This window comes from Perissodus microlepis, chromosome 7, assembly GCF_051167445.1.
Source record: "Perissodus microlepis isolate ML-2025 ecotype Zambia chromosome 7, ASM5116744v1, whole genome shotgun sequence".
Classification (NCBI taxonomy): domain Eukaryota; kingdom Metazoa; phylum Chordata; class Actinopteri; order Cichliformes; family Cichlidae; genus Perissodus; species Perissodus microlepis.
The window spans coordinates 18015934-18043339 of record NC_140467.1 but is presented as its reverse complement, the minus strand read 5'-3'; the positions used below and the strand labels follow the sequence as shown (position 1 = coordinate 18043339).

General features: G+C 41.2%; 2 protein-coding genes across 8 annotated transcripts in view; one reads left to right on the top strand and one right to left on the bottom strand.

Annotated features, from left to right (window-relative positions):
* The first annotated feature begins 376 nt into the window (after positions 1-376).
* Positions 377-6464, top strand: adck2 (aarF domain containing kinase 2). Its single transcript, XM_084933936.1, has 8 exons — positions 377-1683; positions 1841-1987; positions 2126-2254; positions 2335-2430; positions 2537-2815; positions 3108-3239; positions 5036-5089; positions 5204-6464. The coding sequence occupies exons 1-8, from the start codon at positions 820-822 to the stop codon at positions 5342-5344; spliced, it is 1842 nt and encodes a 613-aa protein (XP_084790062.1). The 5' UTR covers positions 377-819; the 3' UTR covers positions 5345-6464.
* A 125-nt stretch (positions 6465-6589) lies between these two features.
* The window catches only part of srpk2 (SRSF protein kinase 2), a 76181-nt gene continuing 55364 nt past the window's right edge, over positions 6590-27406 (bottom strand). For 2 of the 7 annotated variants that reach the window (XM_084933929.1, XM_084933931.1), the window contains 13 exons: positions 27303-27390; positions 26767-26854; positions 26570-26676; positions 25183-25348; positions 22316-22356; positions 20402-20720; positions 18265-19185; positions 15761-15861; positions 14845-14952; positions 14674-14743; positions 13268-13360; positions 12887-12979; positions 6590-9081 (listed from right to left, as the gene is read on the bottom strand). In XM_084933929.1, the coding sequence (XP_084790055.1) occupies positions 8897-9081; positions 12887-12979; positions 13268-13360; positions 14674-14743; positions 14845-14952; positions 15761-15861; positions 18265-19185; positions 20402-20720; positions 22316-22356; positions 25183-25348; positions 26570-26676; positions 26767-26854; positions 27303-27390 (2380 nt within the window). In that variant the 3' untranslated portion in view covers positions 6590-8896. The remainder of the gene's footprint in view (positions 9082-12886; positions 12980-13267; positions 13361-14673; positions 14744-14844; positions 14953-15760; positions 15862-18264; positions 19186-20401; positions 20721-22315; positions 22357-25182; positions 25349-26569; positions 26677-26766; positions 26855-27302; positions 27391-27406) is intronic. The other 5 variants (XM_084933930.1, XM_084933933.1, XM_084933934.1 and 2 more) reach the window with 5 other exon arrangements.

Below are 27406 nucleotides of genomic sequence, written 5' to 3'. Positions count from 1 at the left end.
AACATTCAGCAGCTATTTCATTTTAGCTCAAAAACATTCAGCTATCAGCATTCACACTGCAGTTTCTTCAGAAAATTCATTTTCTAGTATTATTAATCGTGTGCTTTTGCAAATAATAATAATAGCAAGAAGCGCCTACAACAGACTGCGCACGCGCAATACGGAGGTTAATTTGAGCCATTGCTTCTGCAAGTTAAGTTGAGAAAAATTATAATTTCTTAAATACAGAAGCGTGACACGAGACAGACACAGAATGTGTGGGATAAGAAGTGCAGACACGAGAAACTAAACGTGTTTTAATTGTGTTATGAAACGCTGAAATTTTTTTCTTCATTGTCACTGCACCTTTAAGATAAAACCACGTGACCTTGTTGCTATAGCGTCATATCCGGACGTAGACTGTCAGTGCAATGTTTCCATAGATGTTGTGTTATCAATGGAAACGAGGAAATCCACATTTAATTAGCTGGCACAGCAACGCCAGCTGAAGCATTAAATGTCTGGTTTTCCACATAAGTAAAAAGAGTCATCGAGTTTCTTCTCGTCTGTCAAGAAACTGCAGTAACTACCGAGTACCGTAAGTTCAAATATTGCTACCAAATTGTAGAAAAATAGCTAAGTATGTTTGTAGCCTATTGTAGCGCCAATCTAGTTTGCATCTTTACTTTAAAGTGTAATCCTCTGGGTAAAACCTGCAGTGTTTACCAAGAGAGCAAAGATCATATTTTACAGATGACTCCTAAAAGGTGTTTCGCAACACAAAACTAGCACATGTGGATCCGTTCAGCTGCTGGACTGAGCTAGCAGCTGTGTGACATTATGATCACGATAGCCTTTGGAGCAAGAGGAGCCCTCCTCAGCTTGAGGTGCACTTTGCAGAGAGCAGGCTCCTTTGCAAGACTTGGACTGATTCAGAACACCAGATCCGGTTTTGTTAGAAGGGGGCAGATTTTAACCCGCATACCCAAGATTACACTGCTATGTTGGGGTGCAGTCAACGGTTCTTTAAGTGCAGTCAGATGCCAGGAAGCTCTTGTTCAACCCCAGGCTTCGGGAAAAAAGTATTTTGCTAAAATCCATGTGCACAGATTTCTATTTTTTCTTCGCCTCAGCTTCCGGGCGTTGGTTCTGCTCTTCAAATTTGTCCCCCTTCTTCTCCTTTACCCCTTGGTTCTGGTGTTTACCCGCTGGATGCCTCATTGGCTCGATGCTTTGCTGTGGGTGACTGAGACCTCTGGTCCTACTTTCATCAAGCTGGGGCAGTGGGCTAGTACTAGACGAGACATCTTCTCTCAAGATTTCTGCAACCGTTTCTCCAGGCTCCACGTCAAGGTACGCCCTCACTCCTGGGCTCATACCAAGCAGTGCCTCCGGAGGGCTTTTGGGGAGGGCTGGAGAAGGGTTTTGGTGTTTCGGAGTAAAGAACCGGTGGGATCAGGATGCATTGCACAGGTATACCGAGGCTGGGCCAGGGTGGACCAAGTGGAGGACCCAGCTTTCCAATCAATAGTAGAGGAGATGGAAAAAGACGATTTGTTGGAAGCCTGGGAGATCCCTGGTTTAGGGGGCATGGCAAGATCTCTGAGGCAGCTCTGGAGGGGGAGTGGGGAGGAAGAGAGCAGTGAGGACAAAAGTCTTCTAGATGGTCAGCAGGAGGAGCGCCTGATACCTGTGGCAATCAAGGTCAGTCTTGCAAGATTGTTTCCCCTCCTACAGATTCACATCACAGTCATGGAGTGTAAATAAAGGAGAACATGCTGTATGATTTTTTTCTTTTTCTTTTTTTCTTTTTCTTGCACGTTATGTTGGGTGTGTATAAATTGTATCCGATTCGTTGTAGGTGGTCCATCCAGGAGTGAGGAGACAAGTGGAGATAGATCTGTTGCTCATGAAAGCAGGTAGTTGGCTTCTGCACTGCCTGCCTGGACTCAAATGGCTCAGTATGTGTGAGATAGTGGAGGAGTTTGAGAAGCTCATGACCAAACAGGTGATGTAAAAATATTCAGACTCCTACATTTAACCTGGCACAAGCTTTTTTTGACTTTGCACATGACTTTTAAATAGAGCTTTAGCATTCTGTGTACTAAGACAGGTCACAGTTAGGTGCGATTTCCATGTGTTTTAGATTGATCTCCGTTTTGAAGCCAGAAACATAGAGCGTTTCCAGACGAATTTCCGTGATTTTGATTATGTGAAGTTCCCTACTCCTTTGCGACCATTTGTCACCAGAAGCGTCTTAGTGGAAACCTTTGAAGTGAGTATAATGATCTGCAAGTAATTGAGGTCATTAAATGATGACAGCATAGTTCAGTTAATATTCAGCCTCGTTTTCAGGAGAGTGAACCCATTTCAAACTACTTGAGCTCCGAGGTACCCAAGGAAGTGAAGCAGAGGATAGCCAAGATGGGAGTAGACACGCTGCTGAAAATGGTAAGATCCACAACCCAAGGCTATTGGTGTAAACGATAAATGTTTTATATACTTAAGGATGTGTGCAGAATGCTATCATGTGACAATGTAAACTTCTTTATTCCAGGTTTTTTTGGATAACTTCGTCCATGGGGATCTTCATCCAGGCAACATACTTGTCCAGTGTCAGGGTCCTCTCGCTGGATCGGGAGACGGTACTGGTATTTCAGGGGAGCACCATGGGAAAACCACGCTCACTGATTTGTTGGACACGGTGGTGGTCAGTGTCAGGCCACCGCCGTGTCCTATCCAGCTGGTCTTGTTGGATGCTGGCATTGTAGCCCAGCTCAGTGATCGCGACCTTGCCAACTTTAAGGCTGTCTTCACAGCTGTGGTGCTGCGTCAGGTAAGAACCGATGCAGGAAAATTTTATAGCTTCTTTAAGATGTACTTTATGCCATTTTATGTAAAGTGCCTACAGCACTTGTACTAAGTGTTTTGTAGGGGTGTCTGAATGAAACTGTGAAGAACATCAATGTATAAGCTGCCTAAATGTGAATGAGAACAGTCTTTAACTAATCTGCGATGACGATAAGTGTTTGAACAGTGACACAGCTTTGGTCATTTGTACACCACCACCCATGAAACAGTCACAGAATTTCTTGTGTGGCTTTTTTTTTTTTTTTTTTTTGTCCCAGGGTGAGCGTGTGGCAGAGTTGATTCTGAATCATGCCCGAGCTAATGAGTGCAAGGATGCCGCGCTGTTTAAAAAGGAGATGGCTGAGCTGGTGGATCATGCCCTCAGCAGCAACACTCTCTCACTGGGAAAGGTATGAACCAACATTTGCATTGTGTTATGACCAGGATGATGATGGTGGTTAATGTAATACAGTAAAAGACATTATAATATTATAGAATACTTTTATTTTTAAATTTAGCACTCCTTTTGTGATTCCAGCAACTTGATACATGTCTATTTTGTATCTGTATTGTTTGCTTTTAGAATTTTTAATCGCTTTCCTCTTCACTACAGCTTTCTGATAAATGAAAATGTGTAGATAAAATAAATTGGCCTCAACATAAATTCATGCAAAACTATTCTTATCTAAAAACCTTCTAGTGAAGTAATAAACTGTACGAGAGGCCTGATCATAAAAATCCAAAACCAAAGCTGTTGTGAATTTGGCCAATCCAAACTCAGATCAGTTATTGGTTTTCATTTTTGTGTGTGGAGTCAATGTCTTTGTCGTATTTGTATGTGGAAGTTACGTAAGCTATGAGGAAAGTTTCTTGATGCGTTCTCAATCATCCAGGAAAGTAAATCTCCAAAAGTTGATTCTGTTCATCTGGACATAGCGTTTTTGTGGGAGAAAAGTGACTTCTTCAGTCTCAGCTGACTGCAGGTTTCTCCAATCTTATAAACAGTACATTTGCATAATGACTGAAACCAGCCCACTGAAGGAACAATGGGCTGGGAGGTCAGTTCCTTAATCCTCGTTGGGGATCCTAATTCCTGTGGCAGGTTAGCCTTCTTAGACTGTGAGATTTCCGTCAGTAATGGGGGACATCTAAAAGCTGACGTGTACCGTAAACCTACACATACGGATCAGTATTTAAGGTTCGACTCTCATCATCCACTGGAGCACAAACTGGGTGTCATCAGGACGCTACAACACAGAGCGAACACCATCCCCACTGACACAGCGGCCAGGGAGGCAGAAGAACAGCACATCAAGAAAGCCCTGAGTAAATGTGGTTTTCCCAGCTGGACTTTTGTCAAAGCTGGAAAGGCAACTAAAGAAAGCTCCAGCCGATCCAGGAGAGAAGGACAACCGCTGCCCAAGCGAAAACCTTTTAAACCCCAAAACATGCTGCGCCAAAAATTGGTCCACCCCAAGGATCGGGTCCCCTGACACAGAGTAACATAGTGTACGCTGGTAAGTGCCAGGAGGATTGCCAGGATTTATACATCGGGGAAACCAAACAACCTCTGGTGAAGCGGATGGCACAACACAGAAGAGCTACATCGTCAGGCCAGGACTCTGCAGTCTATTTACACCTACAGGCCAGTGGACACTCTTTCAATGATGAGGATGTACACATCTTGGGCAGGGAGGAACGCTGGTTTGAGCGCGGAGTCAAGGAGGCCATTTACATGAAAAGGGAAAGACCATCTCTGAATCGAGGAGGGGGCCTAAGGGTACATCTTTCGCCATCTTACAATGCTGTGATTGCAGCCATTCCCCAACTCTCTGTGACTGGTACTCATGGCCATTGATCAATGGTTGTTGATCAATGGTCATGAGAATTTGCATAATTAAGATTAAGGAACTGACCTCCCAGCCCATTGTTCCTTCAGTGGGCTGGTTTCAGTCATTATGCAAATGTGCTGTTTATAAGATTGGGGGAACCTGCAGTCAGCTGACACTGAAGAAGTCACTTGGATGAGTGACGAAACGTTTCTCCCACAAAACGCTACGTCCAGATGAACAGAATCAACTTTTGGAGATATGAGGAAAGTTAACACAAAACACGCAGTACACTATGGACAGGCTTCAGTACATAATCAGTGATTTTAATAGTGGTTACATAGTTCTTTGCTGGGGTTTGTTTTCTTTTCTTGCAGGTCCAAGTAGCTGACTTACTTTCCAGAGTCTTTGGCCTACTCATCAAACACAAGGTATAACATCACCAGGTTTTTATACTTTTTAAAAAAAAAAAAAATTAAATATTGATCTTAACAGAATCTTATTTATCTGTCAAATATGTATTTCGCTTGCCACCGTGTTTCCAGGTCAAGCTGGAGAGCAACTTTTCCTCAATAGTTTTCGCTATCATGGTGCTGGAAGGCCTGGGAAGGTCTCTCGATCCCAACTTGGACATTCTGGATTTAGCCAAACCCCTGCTGTTGAAGAACTGTGCCTCGCTGCTGTGACGCACACACAAAGGAGGCAGCTGTATAATAAATGTACACACAAGCGTAGTATGCCTTTAGTGGATCTACAGTTCATGTGTACATCCTAATGATACCATGACGTTTGTCTTTAGGCTTACAATGCAAGATATTCCTGTGTGGCATACACGTCTCCTCCACATTTCCATAGTGGTGATACCAAAATATACCTCATTACATGGTCAAATTTGTGGGTATTCCCACTTTTATCACTCCTATTAGGAAACGTGTTATCTGTTTGGCTAAAATATCCACTACACCCCTTGAAGTTTATTGCAGGCTGTTGGCTGAGTCGGAGGGGGGAAGGAAGTGGCACCAGAAGGCATTTGTTGGGATTTACGATCTAAAACAAAATACTGCTAAAATCACATGTTGATATTTTAAAGCATATTTTAATGTTTAATGACTAATATTGATCTCAGGACATCTATTATCACTCCATCCTTTATTGAATCCTAAAAATGTAATTGAGTGGACCATGTTTGCTTCAGTGTGAATCACAATGTACTGTATCACATTCTTATACACTAGGTTGACAATGTGTTGACTAATTGTAACACACAAAACTGACCTGGGTATTGTAGCATACACTATATTGCAGAAAGTTTTGACTCATCTGCCTTCACGTGCATATTGAACTTTCATATTGTTTAATATGTGGGCCCACCCTTTGTCGCTATAACAGCTTAGTCTTCTTGGAAGGCTTTCCATAAGGTTTAGAAGTGTGTTTGTGGGAATTTTTGACCATTTCCAGAAGCACATTTGTGCAAGAAGCTCTCTATGCACTGTTCTTGAGCTAATCTGAAGGCCACATGAAGATTGTGTGGTTCTGTAGCGACTGACTGTGCAGCAAGTTGGTGACCTCTGCACACTATGTACCTCAGCATCCCATGATCTTATTACACAATATAATACCACTAACAGCTTGCTGTGAAATATTTAGGAGTGGGGAAATTACTTTATAGACCTGTGACAGTGGAAGTGCTTGGAACACCTGACTAATGATTTGGATGGGTGAGTGAATCCTTTTGGCAATATAGTGTATTTTTGAAATTATTAGATTGAATGTGAGTTATTCATGTCAATAAAAACTGAACCTGTAGTGACTTTGTTTTCTATTCATTCGATGCCTTTAGTTTGTGATCATAAGTTCACCGGACATGTTTAGGTCGACTGCTGCCAAGGGCAACTTCAAAGCAGAAAATTCACTGCATCAAGGGCACAGGATCCATTAATTTACAATTTTATTAAATCTGTCAATGAAAAACAGACAAGACGCGATTCTGTCAATATCATCAGGAAGAACAGTCAGCATGGCTGAGAGTGAGTTCAGGAGGTTTTGGTGAAAAAGAAACCAAATAAAATAATAAAAAGAACCTCATCACAAAATCCTTTATTGCAAAACTGTTGAATTTTTTTTCCCATCACCATCAAGGGCCTGGACAAAGCAGCACTATTCAAGTAGGGAGGGAGGGGAGAGGTGCAAAGTGTAAAAAAACAAAACAAAACCTCTTAATAATAATAATCATCATCATCATTAATAATTGCAATGAAAGAAGAAATAAAAACATCTCTAACAGACAAACACAATCACCTCAGTATAAGACGAGATTCTGTTCACGGTCACGACAACCAGAGAAAAGTTTTATTTTTTTCCATTTTTTTAAATGAATTAAATAGTTTTTAAAAATATCTCACCATTTACTTATACTCATCTTTTGTTTTCATTTATTGCGAAAAAATAGGCAACTGGACTAATTGTGATGATGCGAGTTTGTGGTTGTCTGTGTGTTTGACAGAGCATTACGGATTAAGTAGAGAGATACAGTGGAACGTCTTGGAGTGTTGGCACTGAGAGCAGCAGCAGTGTGGCAATGCAGTACTCTCGTCCAGCCACCAGGTGGCGCAGTTCAGTCTGAACATTCCTGCAGGGTTGAGCTGTGGCAGCCCACCCAAAAACAAACAAAAAACAAAAAAACACTATATCAGAGGAAGTCAAGTTCTGCCAACAACCACCTCTGTATTTTCTTTCTTCTTCTGTTTTTTTGGAATGATGCTTGCGTGTTGAAATGTCGTCCACGGTCGCTTATCTGTGTTGCCAAATCTCAGTTCTATATACAAAGGTTTCAAATCCCTGAAGGACATCTACAAAGACAAGTGCAACCTCCGTGTGACCATCCCATTTCTGGAGAAGCTCAGGGAAGAAAGGGTTTCTTTATAAGGGCAAAAAAGGGGGGAATAGTACCAATAAGTTCTGGTAAACGTGCCACAGTAGGAATTAACAGAAGTGTTCTCGGGAATAAAAGTCAAGGAATGATGGATCAAGATTTAGGAATGTCAAAAGCTGGTGGAGAAGGGGACTGTAAAGTAGCCACCTTCATTTTGGGGGCGGAGGGATGGGGGCACCAAATATCCTAACCTAATGTAAATCTTTCTAACAGAATGTCCAAGAGGTGTGATGAAACAGGAAACAAAGCATCCATCATTTGTTTCTCATAATCCTTCATGCTGCTCCTTCAGTCTTCTCCATGCATTGTTAAAAAGAGTCTCTAAAGACCAAGCAGTCTTCCTCTTTGTTAAACTGATTGTATTTTTGCACAGCCCACACTGTTTCTGTCCTCCTTTTCAGTGTGCTGCCCCCTGGAGGACTGGCTGCCCTCCAGCTTTCTGCAGCAGCCCCCGGGCAGGATCATGACGCTCATTTAGGAAGGGGAGAGAGGCAATGTGGGGAAACAAACAGGTCAGATGGGTGTTTTGGGATTCCTGGAAGAAATTAGGGTGTAAACTCGGAGTCTGATATGGGAACTTCTTCCATGGTTAGGAAAGGAAGTTAGATTGGGGAAAAAAGACGAGGGTCTGTGTAGGCAGATCTTAAGCGCAGGCACGTACGCTCATTTTCACACATGCTCAATAAGACACACACACACACACACACACACACACACACACACACACACACACACACACACACACACACACACACACACTCATCTGAGTTTGAGGCCCTGGCTGTGTAAAGGTCATGGCAGATGGAGCTGTGGGCCATCAGCAATGCATCAAGGCTACTTGTTGACTTTTCTTTCAAAATACTGAGAAGATCAGCAGCTGTCCATCGCCCGAGACAGATTTTTTAAAAATTATAATTAGGAAGAGACAGACAGATGTAAGAGACTGACCGGCATCCTGACGGCAGAAAAAGAGAAGAAAGCACATTTCTTTCAGGCAGAGCCCAACTTCTCCCTTTTCCAAAGTGGGCAGCATTCATCCTCCAACAGTCTGATTGTTTTTGTCATTTTATCTCCACAAGTTCGTCTTTACATTCCTTTTGGGAAAAGAAATGTGGGAGGTTAAGCATTTTCAGGTAAGCATGAAATGGATATGTGGGATAATGCATTAAGGAGGTCCTTCTCATCTGTTGCCAGCTTCTTTCCACATCGGGGTTCCAAAGGCTGCCACCAGGGTGGGGGTGGTGTTTGGGCTAACTGTTGGGTGGGCAGGGGGGAAGAGGAGGAGGGCGTTGCTCAGTGTTTGTGGCTAGGAGTTGAGCCACGGGTGATTGAGGCATTCGCCAGCCGAGGCCCTCTTCTCAGGCACCATCTCCAGCATGGGCAGAAGGAAGTGAGTGAACTGACCGGCGTCTTCGTGCGACCAGCCGTACTTCTCCACCAGCACGTCAAACAGGGACCACGGCTTCAGCTTGGTGATGTGCCGCAGTTCACCTGCAGAAGGCCACACACAGCAGAGTCACTGGCATGGTAGGATGAACTGCAACGTTTGAAAAATGTTGGTCCCAACAAATTAAAAAAAAGGATTTCTTGAGTAAAGGAAAAAGACTGGTGGTATATAATGTTGACTTGTTTTCCACAAATACCAGAAAAAACATGAAAATAAGCAAGATCTGGAATCCGTAGCCAAATCCTGCTTATTTTCACCATCGTTTTGTTTCGGTACTCGGCAGAGCACAAACTGTGTGTTAATCTGCTAAAACTAAGAGATGTGACTGTGGCATAGTTGTTTTTGGCTTTTTTCTGGGATTTGCTGATCACGAGGAAAAATACAAAACACCACCAGCCGTATCCTTTAACTCTAGAAGCACCCAGACATGCAGATAGTACAGCTTTAGCTTTGGCCTCTGAGATTTCTGCCTTTTCTCCAGAACAGTGGAGTTAGAAAAAAACAATGGTGCCCACATCAGTGAAATCCTGATAATTCAGCAGCAACATCTCGTTACAAAAACAGTTTAATTTCTGTTCAGAATTATTTAAAGAAAATGCAGCAGAAAAAGTCGACAGCATTCCAAAGTCTTGCTCATAAGGAATAATCAGAGATTACTGTTGTTGTGAAATTGCTCTATACAAATAAAACTGTTATATACCATGTGTGATTAAACTTGACACATTGGTAGGAAACATAGCAGTCGGAAATAACTTTATTAAGTTAAAGTGAAAAGCATGCTTTGTGGTTTTTATTTTAAACCTAACGCTATCTGTGTAGTTATTTATGAGTGCTCACTAAGAAACTATTGCAATGCAATTTAAAAATAACATTTTTTGTGGATTACTTGTTTACACTCTACCTCTGCTCCAATCAGCTGGTTGTTTATGTGTAAGGCTAACAGGGAAGTTCCAGGAGTGCCCTCTGGTGGACAAATTATGCAATATTAGCACTCATAACATGTCTGAAGGGTGTTTCTTTCATCTCTTCTCTACTTTTTAAATATTCATGGATTGAACATTATAAATGTTGTTACCAAGATATGATCAAATAGCCAGTATTAGCCAATATATTGGTCCCTGTCGATATATTGTGATCTCCAAATATCCACTTGCTGTAGGGATTACTGAATAGCTGTGTACCCGACTAGAAGTGACTAGTTATACATAATTTTCTTTATGCCTTGAAAAGCATTCAATTTGATATTTAAAATGGTGCAGGAACCTGCTCACATAAAACACACAATTTTTCAATTATTAAAAAGAAGCTTCTCGTGCATTGTCATGATTCAAGCATCATTAACAGGAAACTGACAACACTTTAATCACTGCCATGTCATTAGACAACCAGTCCTTATTTAGTGTTAGTGTTATTGTAAAAACAGGCTTATCACCTCAGAACAAGACTTGATCAGTTTTCAGACTTTTACCAGAGCCCTGAACTTTTCCATACATCACCCAGCGGCTGATGCTGTCAGATCAGACATTGCATGGTCTTTAACCTGAGAGCTCCCTAGTACAAAGAGTGTGTGTGCAGTCTGATTGAAGCCATATGAGAAAAACGCGGGTAAATCTATGGTGCAATCATAGTGAGCGAGAAGGTGTCGCGGTGAATTGACTACAGTCAAGCCAAATTTCTCCTGCTACATGTGAGAAAAGCAGCTGTGAACAATGTTCCCACCAACATTATTAAGAGTTCATGTGTAAAAAGGCTTTAACATCATTACCGTGCATGCTGCAGGTATCAATACAGCAAACGTTAATCTAACAGTTGAAGATGTTGCTGCTGAATCTTTTTTAAAATGTAAAAATACTGCTGGAGGCAAATCTATATTTTTTTTCTTTTCTGGGTATTTTGGTGTACCGGTCATATAATCAGATGCCACATTAGGCTGTGATTATGCAGGCTTCAGCCAAACAGTAGCTGATTTCACTAATTACTTTGCCTCTCTGTGTGTTTGAACGTTTGCTAATCAGTGAGGTGCTGTACCAATGGAGTGAAAACCTGCAGAGTCTTGGCAGAAAAATACACAATAACAGAGGGTACAAGAGGGACAGAAATAGCTAAAGACCTGGTGAGGTAACAGAAACAGAAGAGAAAAGAAAAGGACGGTGTCTATTATTCAGGAGAGGAGGAAAACACAAGTCTGACAGGGAAGCAAGCAAGTGTGAGCGAATGATTAATGATCGGAGCGATCGAGACCGAAGGTCCGGTTCAAACCATGGCTGCCATGGTAACCTCTTTTTCCTCTGCAAGATGGGAGAATGGAAACTGTTAAGAATTCTCCAGCTTTGTGCAAACATTCATTAGGAAATGTGTTTTTTGTTAGCAGGATAAACCCTTACAGCTGTTATTCTTTCCTATGCAGAGTATAGTTTTTCCAGGTGTTTTTGTCTCCAATCAATATATCAGTGCACATGAAGTAAACAAGCTGGCAAGGCCGTCTGACTGCAACATGCAGTCCAAAGCGTCTTGGCAGACGCGAGAGAGTCGGTGCGAGGAAGTCAGACCCGATTAACAGAGCACCCGGAGATAAAAGAGAGAACATTGAGACATCAAGTGCAGGCTCAGACCTCAGATAGAGACAGGATCAAAGGAGAAATATTCAGGTCTCATGACACATTAAGAAGAATATATGAGCAGAAAGGAAAACGAGATGGAGCGAAACTAAAAAGAGAATGAGTGAGAGATTGCAAGGGTTATCAGCTGTATCAATCACAGGTCCATGAACTTACCATGCTCACAGGTGAGTAGGGTCAGAGAGGTGCATGACATACTAGAGAGAAGCCTTATGCACTGTCATTGCTACTAGTTTAACTGGCTTTACCTGGTCATAAACCTGTAAACTATTAATCCTAACTTTGATATATAGGAGGCACTGATTAAACACATTTAACTGTTTCTTTTGGAATTTACAAAGGGTATAAAACTTATTTGTTGGTAGGGATATATAATAAAAATATGTCACTGTGTTGTCTGTGCCATGGGGAAAAAAAACTGAAATAGAGATGTGAAATATCAAAGTGTGACATAGATTTGAAATCAGAGGTAATTATAGCAAGCTTACATTTATCAGTCTGGTTAATAATAACTTATAATTTACAGATATTTAGTTAATTTAAATATTCAACACCCGATCTCCTTGACAGTGATCACCTTCTGTATGAATTTTACTGACTAGCAGAGATCAGAAGTGATTCTTAACAGATATTTTTCCTATTAAATGCGCATGTGGAGTTTTCTAGAAGTGCTTTTAAAATCCTTTTTATTTTGTTATTAAGTTATGGAAACTTAATAGAATCCGGCAGTGTTTAAAATATATTTATTGCACACATTTGTTTATTTTATCTGCTTTGAAAATCACTTCATTTTGATGTTTTATTGTCAATTCATTTTACTTTTGCTTGTTTCGAGGGTTCGGGTTTGCTCATTTCAGTTTTAAATGAATAGTTTTATTTATTTGGAGTATTTGCTGAGTCGACATTTATGAAGTTCAGAACAGGCAGCACAACATTTAATGCCATACAGATGTGTCAGTCTTAATAAACAGACAAATCAATGCCTCCTGATGTTTGCTGGGTTGACAAATTTGACCACACTGACAGAGACTAAAGGTAAGGTCATTTCCTGTTTAACTCTGTTTTAGTTTAGTTATTTAAAAAAAAGATAATCATTTTAGTTTTCTTTTAGTTGTTACTTTTTTCACATCTGTTGGTTTAGCTAACTATAACAGCCCAGCTCCTGACACACTACCGCTGTCCCTTTGGCTCACACTACCCTTAACCAGTCATCAACCACGGAGTCGTTTACCTTTCTTGGTGAAAAACTCTCGGCTGTACTTCCCAGCAGCGACCACTTTGCGTGGGACCTTCCCAAGGAGCTCCATGATCAGAGCGATGTGGTCTGCCCACCACCACATACGTCACAGAGGGAACAAGCACGGTTCAGCATTACGGCATGCACACACATCAACACGCACATACACTGGCTGAATGGTACCGACACACACTGATGCCTTGGGGTACACCGCAGACGCGCTTAGAGACCGATTGGTAATGCAGTGAGAAGCTTGTTCTCGATGTTTTAATCATACTTTCAAATCTGATTTTAAAACGGTCTGCCAGTGCATAATTTCTGTCCCTCTCAGACATCCGTGTGTCCCAGTCCCACCAGCTCTCTGGCCAGCACTACCTCTTCTGTTGAAGAACTCCCGGGAATATTTTCCGGAGAGCGCAAAGTGCCTCGGAATACAGCCCAGCAGCTCTATGATGTGGGCTATGTGGTCTATGGAGGAGAGAGGCAGGTCGGAGGAGGGAGAAGGGAGAGAGAAAAAGAAAAAGAAGAGGAAGGGGGCAGGAAATGTTGACAAAGAAATAGAAATACAAAAAGAGTAAAGCCAAAGACGGTAGAATTAATCGAAAGAAGGATGAAACACAGTGTAAGAACATTGTAGATACAAAAAAGGGACAATTACAGGTACAAAACATTGAAAAAAAAGGAAGTGTGAGGTATAAAAAGACAGGGGGGGGGCATAAGGAAGGGATAAAGAGAGGGAGGGGAAAAAAAAAGAGTCAGACAGTAAAGGAAACAGCGTGTGTTAGTGAGCTGTGCCTCCACAGGTGAGGAAATGAAATGAATAAAGTGACATGTATTTAGATTCAGATCTGAACGAACTGGATTTTCAATCTGGCCTCAGTAGTGGGAGATCAAAGGTGACCCTCTGTAAATAAGCATGCCAGAATAAAACTGACCCTGGCTTATTGCCTGTGCAGAACAGGAAGCAGGGAGCTAACTGTGTGTCACATGCTCTGAGGGGAAAAAGCACCCCCCCCCCCGAAAACACAGCACAATGAGCTGAGACAGATCAGATGAGGGGAAGTGATAAAGAGAAATGTGGGGGTGAAGCTGCACAGTTTGGTAATGTGACATGTTTTCGCGAGACATAACATTTAGAAGAATTAGTATGATTAATGACTGGAGTCCACATGCAAAGGATGGAGAAAGACCAGAAAACAGATACACGTAATCTCACAGGACACTTGGCTAATGTTGGGCTAAGGTTTGAAGTGTGGGCTTGGTGTGGATGTGTGGAGGCACAGCAGCAGATTCAAGGGACAGAATTTAAAGTGGATAGAAGGATGTGGGGAGAGGGGTTGACTAAACTTTAAACTAAACTGATTTTGGCTTTTTTTTTAAGCGCTAACAATACAAACTACCTTTTTTAAATTACAGCTTTTCTCCATTATCCGATAAGACACAAAAGCCCCAACATTATTGCATAGGGATAAACAAAAGTATATTTTTCAAGTCTTTTTCAATTATTTATTCTATTCGTCCTTTTATGATTTCAGTTTTATTTTAAAATCAGTTTTACATTTCTATATAAAGTTGATCAAATAGTGGAGAAAAACTGTGAAGCTAATTATTTATGCAGTAATATCAAACAGTTTAAACACTTTGCACCGAACATCTCCAACACTAAACATCCAGTTTAAAGTTTTAAGATTAAAAATATTCAGCATTAATTCTCCAGTGGAAGCTGCTGCTCCTATATTTGGAAATAAAACAGTTTGTGCCATAAAGATTGAAATACTCACCCTCATCGCGGGAGTAGTCTTCTCCAGAGTGAGGCTCAAACAGGTAATCTCCAGTGGCCAGCTCAAATGCCTACAGGAGGACAAACTGAGTACGCCTCTCAACGACTGACTGCAAACTAGTACAGCTGCATATATGTATGTAACAATGTTATTCATGTGTGTTCTCCTCACCATGCAGGCGGTGCTCCAGATGTCAGCAGGAGTGCTGTAACCCGCTCCTATTAGGACTTCGATGGAGCGGTACTGCCTCGTCTGGATGTCCTCTGTAAAGTGCTTATGCTGTCCGCGAAATAAGAGGAGAGGAAGGATATTTGTTACTAAAAAATTTAATTAGGATCTATCAATAAAACATAGTCCCCGTCTTACATCTTGACACTTGTGTTTCATCTTTGGAAACCAAACCCTGTTAAATTCTCCGTGCAGTCCTGCCTTGCCGAGTGCAGCTGGCTCAGTGTGTGTTACAGGCTCGATCTAGACATGTGTGGGGTGCTTTTATTTACACTTTCATCTGTTGTTTTGTGAGACTGTGTGTAATTGTTGTGCGCAGGATTTGGGATCAGATTAGCGCATCTGAACGATAGGTTCTAGCGGCGTTAGCTGCTGGAAGGCGCCTCCTGCCAGTACATTCGTTTCAACAGCCGGTCTCTAATAATGGCTGCAGCACAAAAAAAAAAAAAAAGCCTGCTGAAAGCAGAGCTGTAATTGGACCACTGAAGGAAACTCAGAGTTTGATGTTATGCTGCTTCTTGTTTTCCTCTCTAAACCTCATTAAAATATCTGGACCTGTGCAACCTGTGGCGACTTGCCCGCCTACACAGGTTTCAAATATGAATTCTTACAGTGAATAACAATCATTTATACAGGGTACACAGAACGCACCTCCAGAAACTCTCAGGCCTCTCTGAGTATGAATGTGAGCTATTATGTCTTTAAAAACTACAGCATAATGCACCTGTGGTCACCTCTGGTTACAGCCTCTGTACAACTCATTATTCTTTTTGTTTTCAACAGAACATAAAAGGCTTCACCTTTCACTGTTTAAAAATAGTCAAAATGAAATAATATCAAACTCCAGCTGCTTTCTTACCACCCAGCATGCATTTCCAAGATCAGCGATTTTGACTCGAATAGAGTCTGCGTTGCGCGGATCTAGAGGGTTGATCAGAAGATCTGCAGCTCTGGCTCTGACTGTCAGGGGACATAATGGGACAGCGCAGGATTAACACATACAGTAAGAGACAGCGTTTATACATTGTAATGTTCGAATAGGCGTGCATTTAAAACAAGGATCATTTCAGGTTTTTCTCTGGAAATCGCGCCAGTCATCAAGTTACATGAGCATCCACTGACAGTATCACAAAGCCATGTAAAGAAGTAATGTGATGAGAAATTTGGCACCTTAATTCATTTACTGATACTAAAAAGAAGGCTGTAGGTGGATGTTAGGTCAAAAAATAAAACCCTAAATGTATTTGGACACTAAAATGTAATAATGAGAAACAATATTATACTACATAGTAATAACATAATAGAAGGTAAAATCGAAACACAGCAGTGGTTATTCATGTTAGGGCGATCTATAAAAGTACATAAGATGCCGGTCTCAATTTTTAATTAAAATTTATAATTAATGTTGAGAGGAAGTCCAGCAAAACAAAATCGTGTCAATACTATATGAAGGCAATCAGATTAATGCAGATGAAAATAACTGACACGTAGTATTGGCTCAGTTTTTTTTTTTTTAATATTTCAGGATATTATTTTTACACACTGCTAGGCTTCAAAGTTAAATATTAAAATATACTTTTAGAAGGAATATTTTAAATGGATCAATAAATGATTGAAATTCCACTTTTTATTATTAATATTATTTTTAGTTTGAATGTTATATAATGTTTATTTTACATATAAAAATCATGCTGTGATATTTCAAATATGCTAAAATAAAATAAAAAGTTTATGAAAAAACAAGATGGGACAACAGTAACACTTCAAAAGCAACTACAATAAGAGCTTATGATAACGGTTCATAATAATGAGTTTAAATTTGTTGTGTAGTTAGAACCACTGCACTGCACAAAGTTTACTCAGACTTGGACTTGTTTGAAGTTGGAGATAAATCCTGTAATTAAAGTAAAAGTTTAGAGCCAACTGGTGATACTGAATCACAACAAGGACTTCAGACAATCACTTCAGTGAGATCTTAAATAATGTTTGAGTGTTTCTGGGGGCCTTTTGAGCTTTTATTGTGATGGGACAGTTGAGAGTAGACAGGAAAGCTGGAGGAGAGAGCTGTAGGAAATGCCCAGAGCATAGCTGAACCCAGGCCTCTGCAATAGCAGAGGGATATAGGTTCCTTTCTTCAACTCTATGAGCTATACTACCTGTTGTATGTTCCCTAACAATAAATAATGGTAGAAACTCTGAGGCACAAGAACTAAAACATATGTATTGATGGCTTGAAATGTTTTAACCACTGTTGAGGTGAATAACAAGACTGTATAACAAGAAAAATGGTGGTAGCAGGAGAAATTGTAAATGGTATATTGTATTAAAAAAGAAATAAAAATGTATTCTTTCAGCTCAGACAAACAATGTTATTTTACCAGTCAGGACTTTTTTATTACCCAAAGCAAGAACACTAACTCAAATAAACAGTTTTGCACCAGGCTATGGGGGAAATGAATTTACTGCTAAAGCAAATAGCATGAATAACCAGTAAAATCAGATTAAAAAAAAACATTAAATGGCTTTTTTATGAGTTTCAAACTGAGGCAGAAATGAATAAAATGAATTAGTGCTACTGTCGATGTGCTTTAGTAATTGTCTTATGTTGAAGTGCTGTGTTAATACGTACACCGATGTGGTGAATTGTCACAGTGCTTACACAACAATGGGTAAAACTTTAAAATGAACTCTTAGACAGTTGTTTGATTTGATGGTTGTGTTGTAAGGAGATTGCTTGGCTGGTGTCTCTCTGTGCTGGAGCTATTGGGGAGTCTGATGAACTAAACCAATCCAGCTTAGTTGAGAGCAACTTTGTTGTTGTTCCCAGATGTTGACTCCAGTTCTTGTGGAGTACCCCTGACCATCAGTGGTTTAAATAGAGATAAACCATTAATCAGCAACAAAGTCCAACTCATCTGGTCATAATTATCTCAAGAGCCACTTTAATAATGTTTAGTGAGTGTCTTTGTCAGGTCGCACACCTATCGAAGCATTTGGAGCAGTGTAAGAGTAAAGCTTTGTGACAATTTCCAAACGTCATTGGTCTCTTTTTTGCGGGTGATGCGAGCTAATGTCTCAGTGCTTCACATGACAGAGGTGTGCATGAGTCAATGGGTGAGAGAGATTGGAGTGGACAGTGCATTAGTGGGCGGTGGTCACAGTGTTTTAGCCCATCACTCCATCACAAAACAGTTACTGACATTTTTAATTTGATCACATCTGGCATATTAATTTTCATGTTATACCTGCAACGGATGGTTGCTACACCCACTATCATTAAAATCTGTACTATTTTTCAGCCATCGTCGTTTACATGCTCAGTATTAAAGTCTGAGTTTTGAAATTGCTGTAATCCTATCTTACCTTTCGGTGTGTCTCCCGTGCTCGAGGAGGACACGGTGCGACTGCGGTCTGCAGTGGGGCTGTTGGGTGAAGGTCCTGCTTCAATGTCTGCCGTACCGACACAAATGGTGTTTCCCGGCTCGGGATCCAGAGGCAAGTCGGGAAAAATGGGAATTGTACCTAGATGCCGCTCACTGGAGCCATTGGTGAGTCCTGGCTCTCCAAGCTCGCCGTTATACATCTCATAACCAGAGCTCAGAGAGTTGTCCCTGTCTGTGTAGCTGAGCTCAGACTCCACCAGGGGGCAGAGAAGAGGCTCTGGGGTGGGGGAAGGAGGCGGAGGCGTGCCTGGGTTTGGTTTCAGTCCCTCAGAGCCTAACAAAACATGGCCGTTGGTTTTGACCGAATTGGTTTTATTGATGTGGGGTTTGATGGGGGAGGTGTTATCTGTGAGGAGGTCAGTAGTCGTGTCATCATCCTCCTCTTCCTCCTCCTCTTCCTCCTCCTCCTCTTCTTCGTCCTCCTCCTCCCCCTCTTGCTTCTTTGAAACCTCTTCTTCCACCACCACCACCACCTCCTGCTCTGTTTTGCTCTCACTCTTTGGCTCCTCTGTCTCTTTATCCTCCTCCTCCTCTTCTTCTTCTTCGTCTTCTTCTTCTTCCTCCTCTTCCTCCTCCTCCTCTTCTTCTTCTGCTACCTTCTCTTCTGTTTCCTCCTCCTCATTCTCATTCTCTGTCCCTTTTAATCCCTCTTCCTCCTCTGCCTCTTCTGGCTCAACCTCTGCTTGTGTTGGATCTCCGCTGCCTTCCTCTGAGGCGGGGGGAATAGGGGCATCTTTTTCAGCGACAGGCGTAAGCTCCTCTTCTTCTTCCTCCGCCTCCTCATCAGGGTCATCATCTGTGATGTGGGTTGCCTCACTCTGCTCCTGGGGAGGTGCTGCACCTAACATGGAGAAAAAAGGAAAACATTATAGACAGTTGGTGGGCGGGAGGAAGATGTACAGTAAGTGGAATCAGACAAGATGTAGGCAGAGAGAAAAGGAGCATGAAAAGAGAAGAAAGATCGGAGTGAAGGTAGCAAAGCGAGAATACAAGAATGAAAGAGGCGGAAGGTGCAGAGACAGAGGGTGGAGGAGGGAGACGGAGAAAGACGTTTTTCTTTCTTTCTTTCTTTTTTTTTCCCTCTCGTGAATCAGCCGAGGCTTCCATACACAGCAGGACTAGCGTGGGTTGAGTGATTGGAGCCAATCCACATCCTATTCATTCACAGACAGACTAAAACCAAAACCATACAAATACTCACACGTGACGCAGATCTGTCAAAGCCAAGATCTGCTCTGGGATAACTCACCTTCTAGCTATTCACAACCTGAATACAGTTTTTTTAATTAATCGCTCACTTTTCCCTCAGTGTATTTGATTGGAAACAATAAATGCAACCAGAACGTTGCATTACATCCCCGGGCTGCAGGAAATGGAGTCCAAATAAGAGATAACTAACAGATAAGGAACAGTTATCGGACGCGGAGAACAATATATGTTCGACTTTCTGCAGCTTGTCTTCAGGCTTCCGATTAACAGTGTTTTATTTTTTGCAGCATTCAAGCCCGCCTGATAATCAGACTCATTTGCCAAGTTGTCTCACTTAAATTGAGACAAAGTGACAAATTAAGTTCATCTGAAATCTGAAATGCTGGTGATGATTCAGAGCGCCGAAAAACAGGCTGTGAGGAGGCAATGCAGCAGATTCGCTGCAAGTAGCAAACTAATTTACACAGCCTATAAATAGCCTACAGGATCACAGGAAACCACCAAACAAACATTAAGCAGACGTGACAGGGAATGTAAATGAGCCGAAGATGTCGCCAACTGGTATTTGAGTTTTTTTCTGGTGGACCGTAGTCGTGGTAACCTTTTTGAAGGAGGAGCGGGATATAAGAATGCATATAACATGATAATAACAGGTGTATTTATGTACTTTTGATAATTATAATGAGAAAAGTGCCTTTATGCATTTTTCTATTCCAAACAATTACAATTATAAATGATCAAAACACCTGAGTCATATCTGACACGCTGAAGCACTACTGATTGATTCACAAATGTCTGAATGTAGTAAAATTGCTTATCTTCACAGTCACCCTGCAGTCATGACTCACATGTATGATTAGTCAGCCTGATGGGCCTCTCTCCTCCCTCCTCCTCCTCCTCGTCCTCTCCGTCCTCCTCATCGTCGTCGTCATCGTCGCTGTCTCCCAGGGACGTGCTGTGGCCCGGAGGCGGTTGCGGCGGCTGCAGCGGTGAAGGCAGGTTGCGGTCGAGCGTCGCCTTCTCCCCTCCTTCTTTGGCCTTCTCTTCCCTCCTCTCTGCCTCCCTCTCCAGGGCTTCAATCTCCAGCATTCGCCTTTCCAGAAGCTCGGCTTGCCGCTTCTGTTTCTTTTTCAGCTTCTTCTTCTTGTTCTTGGAGATCTTTCCAACCTGAGGGGCAAAAAAAGAAAAGAAAACCACAAAAGAGGGAGAGAAAGTCAGTGAAAAGGGAAAACAAAGAAATAAGAAAAGGTTTTGATACTTTTGAGTGTTGTGTTTTCATTTATATGTTATAGATGTTCACTGAACCGAGCATCAGAGCTGCAGTTTTGTGCTTTCCATTTCAAATTTTAATATCCTCTGAGCTTCAACTCTTTAAAGTTCCACTCAGCTTAGACAATAGTTTTACATCTTTCAGTTACATTTTTGCTGTTTAGTTATATATACTTACATTTCTGTTTTTATTTGTTCCAATGTTAGTTTAGCCTTAAATTATAATATCTAAATCATTTATCAGGGGCAGGACTGTGTGACTGGTGAGTGTGTCACACATACACTATGTTGCCAAAAGCATTCACTCACCTTTCCAAATTATTGAATTCAGGTGTTTCAATCACTTCCATGGCCACAGGTGTATATAATCAAACAGCTAGGCATGCAGACTGCTTCTACAAACATTTGTGAAAGACTGGGTCACTCTCAGGACCTCGGGGAATGATAGGACACCACCTGTGCAACAAGTCCAGTCGTGAAATTTCCTCACTTCTAAATATTCCACAGTTGGCTGTTAGTGTTATTATAGCAAAGTGGAAATGATTGGGAACAACAGCAACTCAGAGTCAATAACTATAGACCTCCAAACTTCATGTGGCCTTCAGATTAGCTCGACAACAGAGCACTGAGAGCTTTGTGGGGTTTCCATGCAATTCAAAGTGCCGAATGCAGTGGTGTAAAGCACGCTGCCACTGGACTCTAGAACAGTGGAGATGGGTTCTCTCCAGTGACGAACCACATTTCTCCATCTAGCGATCAGCAATCTGGGTTTGGTGGTTGCCAGGGGAACGGTACTTGTCTGACTGCATTGTTTGGTGGAGGGGGGATTATGGTGTGGGGGTGTTTTTCAGGAGTTGGGCTCGGTCCCTGAATTCCACTGAAAGGAACTCTTAATGCTTCAGCATACCAAGACATTTGAAACAATTTCATGCTCCCAGCTTTGTGGGAACAGTTTAGGGATGGCCCCTTCCTGTTACCACATGGCCGCATGAATACACGGATGGTGTGGAAGAACTTGACTGGCCAACACAAAATGCTGAGCACAACCCAACAGAACACCTTTGGAAAGAATTAGAGCAGAAAAGATGATCCAGGCCTTCTCGTCCAACATCGGTGTCTGACCTGACCTGATGTGCTTCTGGAAGAATGGTCAAAAATTCCCATAAACACACTCCAAGACTTTGTGGAAAACCTGCCCAGAAGAGTTGAAGCTGCTATACCTGCAAAGGTTGGCCCGACATTATATTAAAGCCTATAGATTAAGAATGGGATGTCACTCAAGTCTGTGAAGGCAGCCCAGTAAATACTTTTGGCAATATAGCTTATCCTGCCTTATATGGAACAACAGACTACTAGCTACAGGTAAATAACTCTAAATGAGACAATTAGTGCGTTGCTTTTTAATATTGTGCTGTGCGTGTCTGTGTGTGTCTGTGTCTGTGTGTGTGTGTGTGTGTGTGTGTGTGTGTGTGTGTGTCCCATTTCATACTCACATCTGTTGTACTCACCGGTTTGAGCTGGGGGGCAGTGCTAACTGATAAAACAGAAAGCAAAAAATAGCAATCAGACACTTTCAAGCATCACTGTCATCAGTCCGTCACACAACCGAGACAGAGGTTTAAGAGTTAAGAGTGCAAATCATGCATGTCGCCGCATGTATGGTCATTTAAAAACCTGAAACACTCAGAAACAAAAAAGTAAATCTTGTTATCAAATCGAGAAAAATCACTTTCCACGCTCTTCCTGTATTGATAATGTTTATGTTTTATTCTTTTTTAATGCCTTCTTCTTCAATTATTCAGTTATTATTAAGTCCTATCTTAGCAGCTATGCTGAGCTGCTAATTGAAGTTAGCTTATCATAACGCAAGCAGTGTAAAGTACTTTGGCATTCGTGTCCTCCATAGCAATCATAAATAAATAAAATAAATTTCTTCTCACATGAACCAGAAATAGATGAAATTTCACTATAAAACACATGTCTACACTTATTTCTTCACTTATGTTAACGTCAATTTAAAAAAAAATGATGTACTGCTTATCTTCAATCAGAGACAGCGTGTGTTACTATGAGCACTTGCTCTTGTTTTGACAGTTGATGGTTTTGTGCCTGACATCACGCGTGTAGAAATCTAAGCAGTAAAACTTGTTACCCCGAGGCTCAAAAAGACTCTGTTGGCTGATGCAAGCAATTGACAGTTCAGAGGGGGTTCACCAAGGGGACAGGGTTCATGTGGAGTTCATCAGGAATAATTTTGAGAACTTTTAGGTTTTTTTTTTAAAGTGGAAGAACTTTTTGACAAGAGATGGGTAAAAAAAAAGCAACAAATGTCTCTGTAAAGGTAAGCAGGTGAGAAGAAACTCAAGACATCGACACTTCTTGTACGAGTACGTCAACATTAAACATAAGAGAAATCTGTAATAACAAAGAAGTAAGAAGTGTATATGAATACAGTAAACTAACAGACCTACTCATGCTATTTCTGATAGGAGGTAAAAACATATCCCAAAAACCTTTAGGTTTTGTTCTCTTTTCAATTTTCGTATAAAATACCCGACCATTTGGAAACAAACTTAAGTATAACACAGTGCAGTTATTTTTTGAGAGATACCTGAATTTGATTTTTTGCTTAAAATTGACACCACTGTCACGTTAATACAGTGTAGCTACAGTCATGTAGGAAACCCCAAGTACACCCGTAATGCTTCATTAGAAAAGGATAAGTACCTGCCCAGTGCTGCGAATCAAATGCACTTGATTAACTGATCACTTACAAGTGTGAACATCCATCTATAAAAACAGGAGGTTTGGCAGTTTTCTGTTGTGGAGCATTCAGGGTTCTGTTAACATATTACATCCAAAAATTCACCACAAGGTCAGACCATGCAATGCTCAGAGAAACTGCAATAAACTCAAGGAGCTACAACTTAGAGTCTGCAGATCTCAGTTAGCATGGTAAATGTCAAAGTGCATGACAGTACCAACAGAAAAACACAAAGTATTGCTTGTTTGGAAGAGTTGCCATGAGACGTCGTGTTCCCTTTGAAAAGAACATGCCAACACAGCTTACGTTTGCAAAGTTGCATCTGAACAAATCAAAAGACTTCTGGAACAATATCCTTTAGATAGACAAGACAAAAATGGAGTGGTTTGGCCACGTTTGGTGAAAAACAAACACAGCATATCGACACAATCACCTCACACCAGCTGTCAAGCACGGTGGTGGAGGGGTGGTGATTTGTGCTTGTTCTGAAACTATATAACCTTGGAACCTTTCAGTCACCGAGTCCACCATGAACTCCGTCAAAGTATTCTAGATTCGAATGGGAGGCTGACACCTAAAGCTTGACCCAAATTGGGTCACACAACAGGACAATGGCTCTAATTTAGGCCGGAACTTATTAACAGTGCGCACACAAACATTTCACACAGACCTGATTCTAAACCTTTTTATACTTAAGGCACAGTAAGTGTCTCAAGGGAAGCAAAGCTCCATCATCCTATGAATTCTCATTATCTTGATCTTTCCTTTTTATTTTAATTTTTTTACACTTTCAAAAGTTGGCCTTTTTCTGTCTTCCTCCTCGGAAACTATTTACTTTCTCCTTCACTGTTGCATTAGCAATCTTATCTCTAACAACATCGTCACTGCTCTCTCCACTTCACCTCAAGGTAAACGTGTTTCCTTATATAGAGAAATAAGGATCTGACTGTATTCAGATAGCATGCAGATTGAAAGCAGCAAGCACAAACACTGATTCAGGATGCATGGCAGTAAGAAGATCATTTTCCAGTGTGCATGTGTTGTAAATCTGATGGCAATTTTGCATGTGAACAAATTTTTTGTAGCAAATATGTTTCCATGCATATATTATAAATATGTATAAATACATATATAAATCATAACAAACAGAGCAGCAAATGTACAACAGAAAGCCTGAAAAAGAATCAAGGTGCTGATGTATCAACAGCTGATATTATTTATTTGCTAATTTATCAGTATTATGATTTTAAATGACAATGAAAAACTAAAGAAGTGATGGAAGAAACTCCCTCCAACCATGTTATGAGTGCTGACATGGGATAGCTGCGACAGGGCACTCTGCAACTTTCCTATAGGCAACACACGTCTTGCGAACACTACAAACACAACACCTGGCTGAGTCGGGCACAGCGTAAATAAGTAAAGAAGTACACACAACAAATGTTAGAAAGAAAAAAATATGGGCCGATGTAACTTAAATACCAGATTTTAAGATGACCAAATATTGTTAATGATATCTTACTCACAGCAGCAAAGGTCCCTTTAAATAACCCTTTCTCTGAAAATGCATGTGTGGAGAATGAAACGTATCGCTACCTGCTGATCCAGATGGTGGTGGAGCTCCAGCTTTCTGCCATTCAGTTGCTTCCATGGCCATACGCCTAACAAAGACGTCATCTACACACATCAGGATGTTCTCCGGCTTTATGTCTGTGTGGATGATTTTACACTTCGTGTGGAGGTAGTCCAAGCCCTGCAGGACCTGCAGACACATCAGATAGACAGACATTTGTATGCCTCCGCCGACCAGTGAGATTTGGTGACTTTATCCTTTTACCATAAGTCGTAATTAGCATGTGAAGAATTAGTTGAGACCAAAACATGAGGTGCGTTAGCTTGACTTTTCTTCTTTTACCACCTACATCAATTTTTGTTCTTCCTTGAATCAAAAACATATGAGAACTAAATCTGAAGAGACTCTTTCAAGGTGTTTGCGATATCCTGGAACGAGAAGGATCGGCACATATAACGAAGCAACTAGCAACCTTTAACCATAATGCCTTTAGCCATGGTTGTTTAGCACAGAGGCATGTAATCATGTTCATACTTCTTGTTTAACCATGGATTCACAAAAAATGCAAACATGCCTCTTTTCAGATCTTCTGTGTCTCTCTCCCTTTCATTCACTCTCTCTATTAGTCAGCTCAACCATTCTTTAGATGCTTTCCATTCTCCGAGGGCGGCGAGGACAGAAACTGTTGATGTTTTCTTGTGTTTCTTTCAATTGTTTCTGTTTTGAGGCTTTGAAACTGAAGTGAAGGACAGTCTCATTCAATTTCTACTCATCTCCAGCTCAGCTTACAAGAGCCTGGCAGCAACTGAAACGCTCAGCTGATCAGCTGGTTTGTCATCCCGCTTCTCAGAGTGGCGGCGGTATTAACGTTTGAAGTGAACATTAGCACAAATGTGTATTAATTGGCTGTGTGACTGCTTTTCTATCCACCATCTTCAATCCTCATTAGTCAACATATGACAGGCCGGGACACAGAAACTAAATTAGTTAGAAAATGATGTTAACCTGCACCACCAAATGAATTATGGAGAGAAACAGAACACATGTAAAGTCTCTGTATTACAATACACATACAAAACTGTGCAAACGTCTCATTTCTTTACATATCACTCAAGATCACTTAAAAAAAAATACCAAAAGATCAGCTGGCTCATTGGAAGCAAGATCTAAGAAATAGAGGTGGTTGAGAAGATCATCTCAACCAATGGGTATTAACTTCACACCTGCAGTAACAGCTGTTGGAGAAACAAGGATTGATTGGGTTACTTTTGCAAATGCTGGACTGCAGTGTTGGTAATAAATTTACCCAAATTTTGTAAAATATTCAGTCATTTTATTATGCTCTTAAATACAATTTGTTATTTGTGTGTGTGTGTGTGTGTGTGTGTGTGTGTGTGAGTGTGTCCTCACCTGTCTGATAATACTCTTGACGCACGGCAACGGGAGACCTTGGTAGTTGGATTTAATAATCCATTTCAGCAGGTGATGACCCAGCACTTCAAACACCATACAAACGTCTGCAACTGGGAGTTAAGGACTCACATCATCACATCTCTGTCCTTTCCATATATCCAAACATGCACACGCACACTTCTTGATTAGGATACGTATCCCGTTGACTCCTGAAATCTTGAAGTCATCTATCAGCTGTACCACCATATCCTTATTGGGATCGCTGGGGTCACTCTCTCTCACCTGCCGGACAAGACGGATAATGAGATATGGTAAACATGTCAGGAGGGACAAAAAGAGGATGACCCTGACAATAGGAGGATGACGAGAGAAGAAAAACAAAGGAAAAAGGCCTGGAAGATAGGAAAGAAGGAAAAATACTCGAGCACGAGCAAATGTGAACAGAGGAAAGAAAAAAGACAGGAAAGATGGATGTGGAAGATAAAGCTGCTGAACACCAGATTATAAGAGGCCTGACTTCTTCACCTATCATGCAAGACAACTTGTAAGTGTATATTTAAAGTCAAAGGAAAGAATGGAAGGGTGACGTAAGGACAGGAGCTAAGAGGAAAAATGGCAATGGATGCAAAAATCGCTCAGAGTTATAATAAGAAGCAAGAACAGACGGAAAGACAAAATTAAGATGAGAAAATCCAAAAAAGCAAAAATGTCAAATTAATCAGATTCTCACACATCGCAGCAGTTTGATCTCATCCAGGGCCGTCTCTGTGTAATGCTGAGCGCTCTTCACCACCTTCATCGCCACAAAGTTCTTCACTCTGTAATGCCACACGC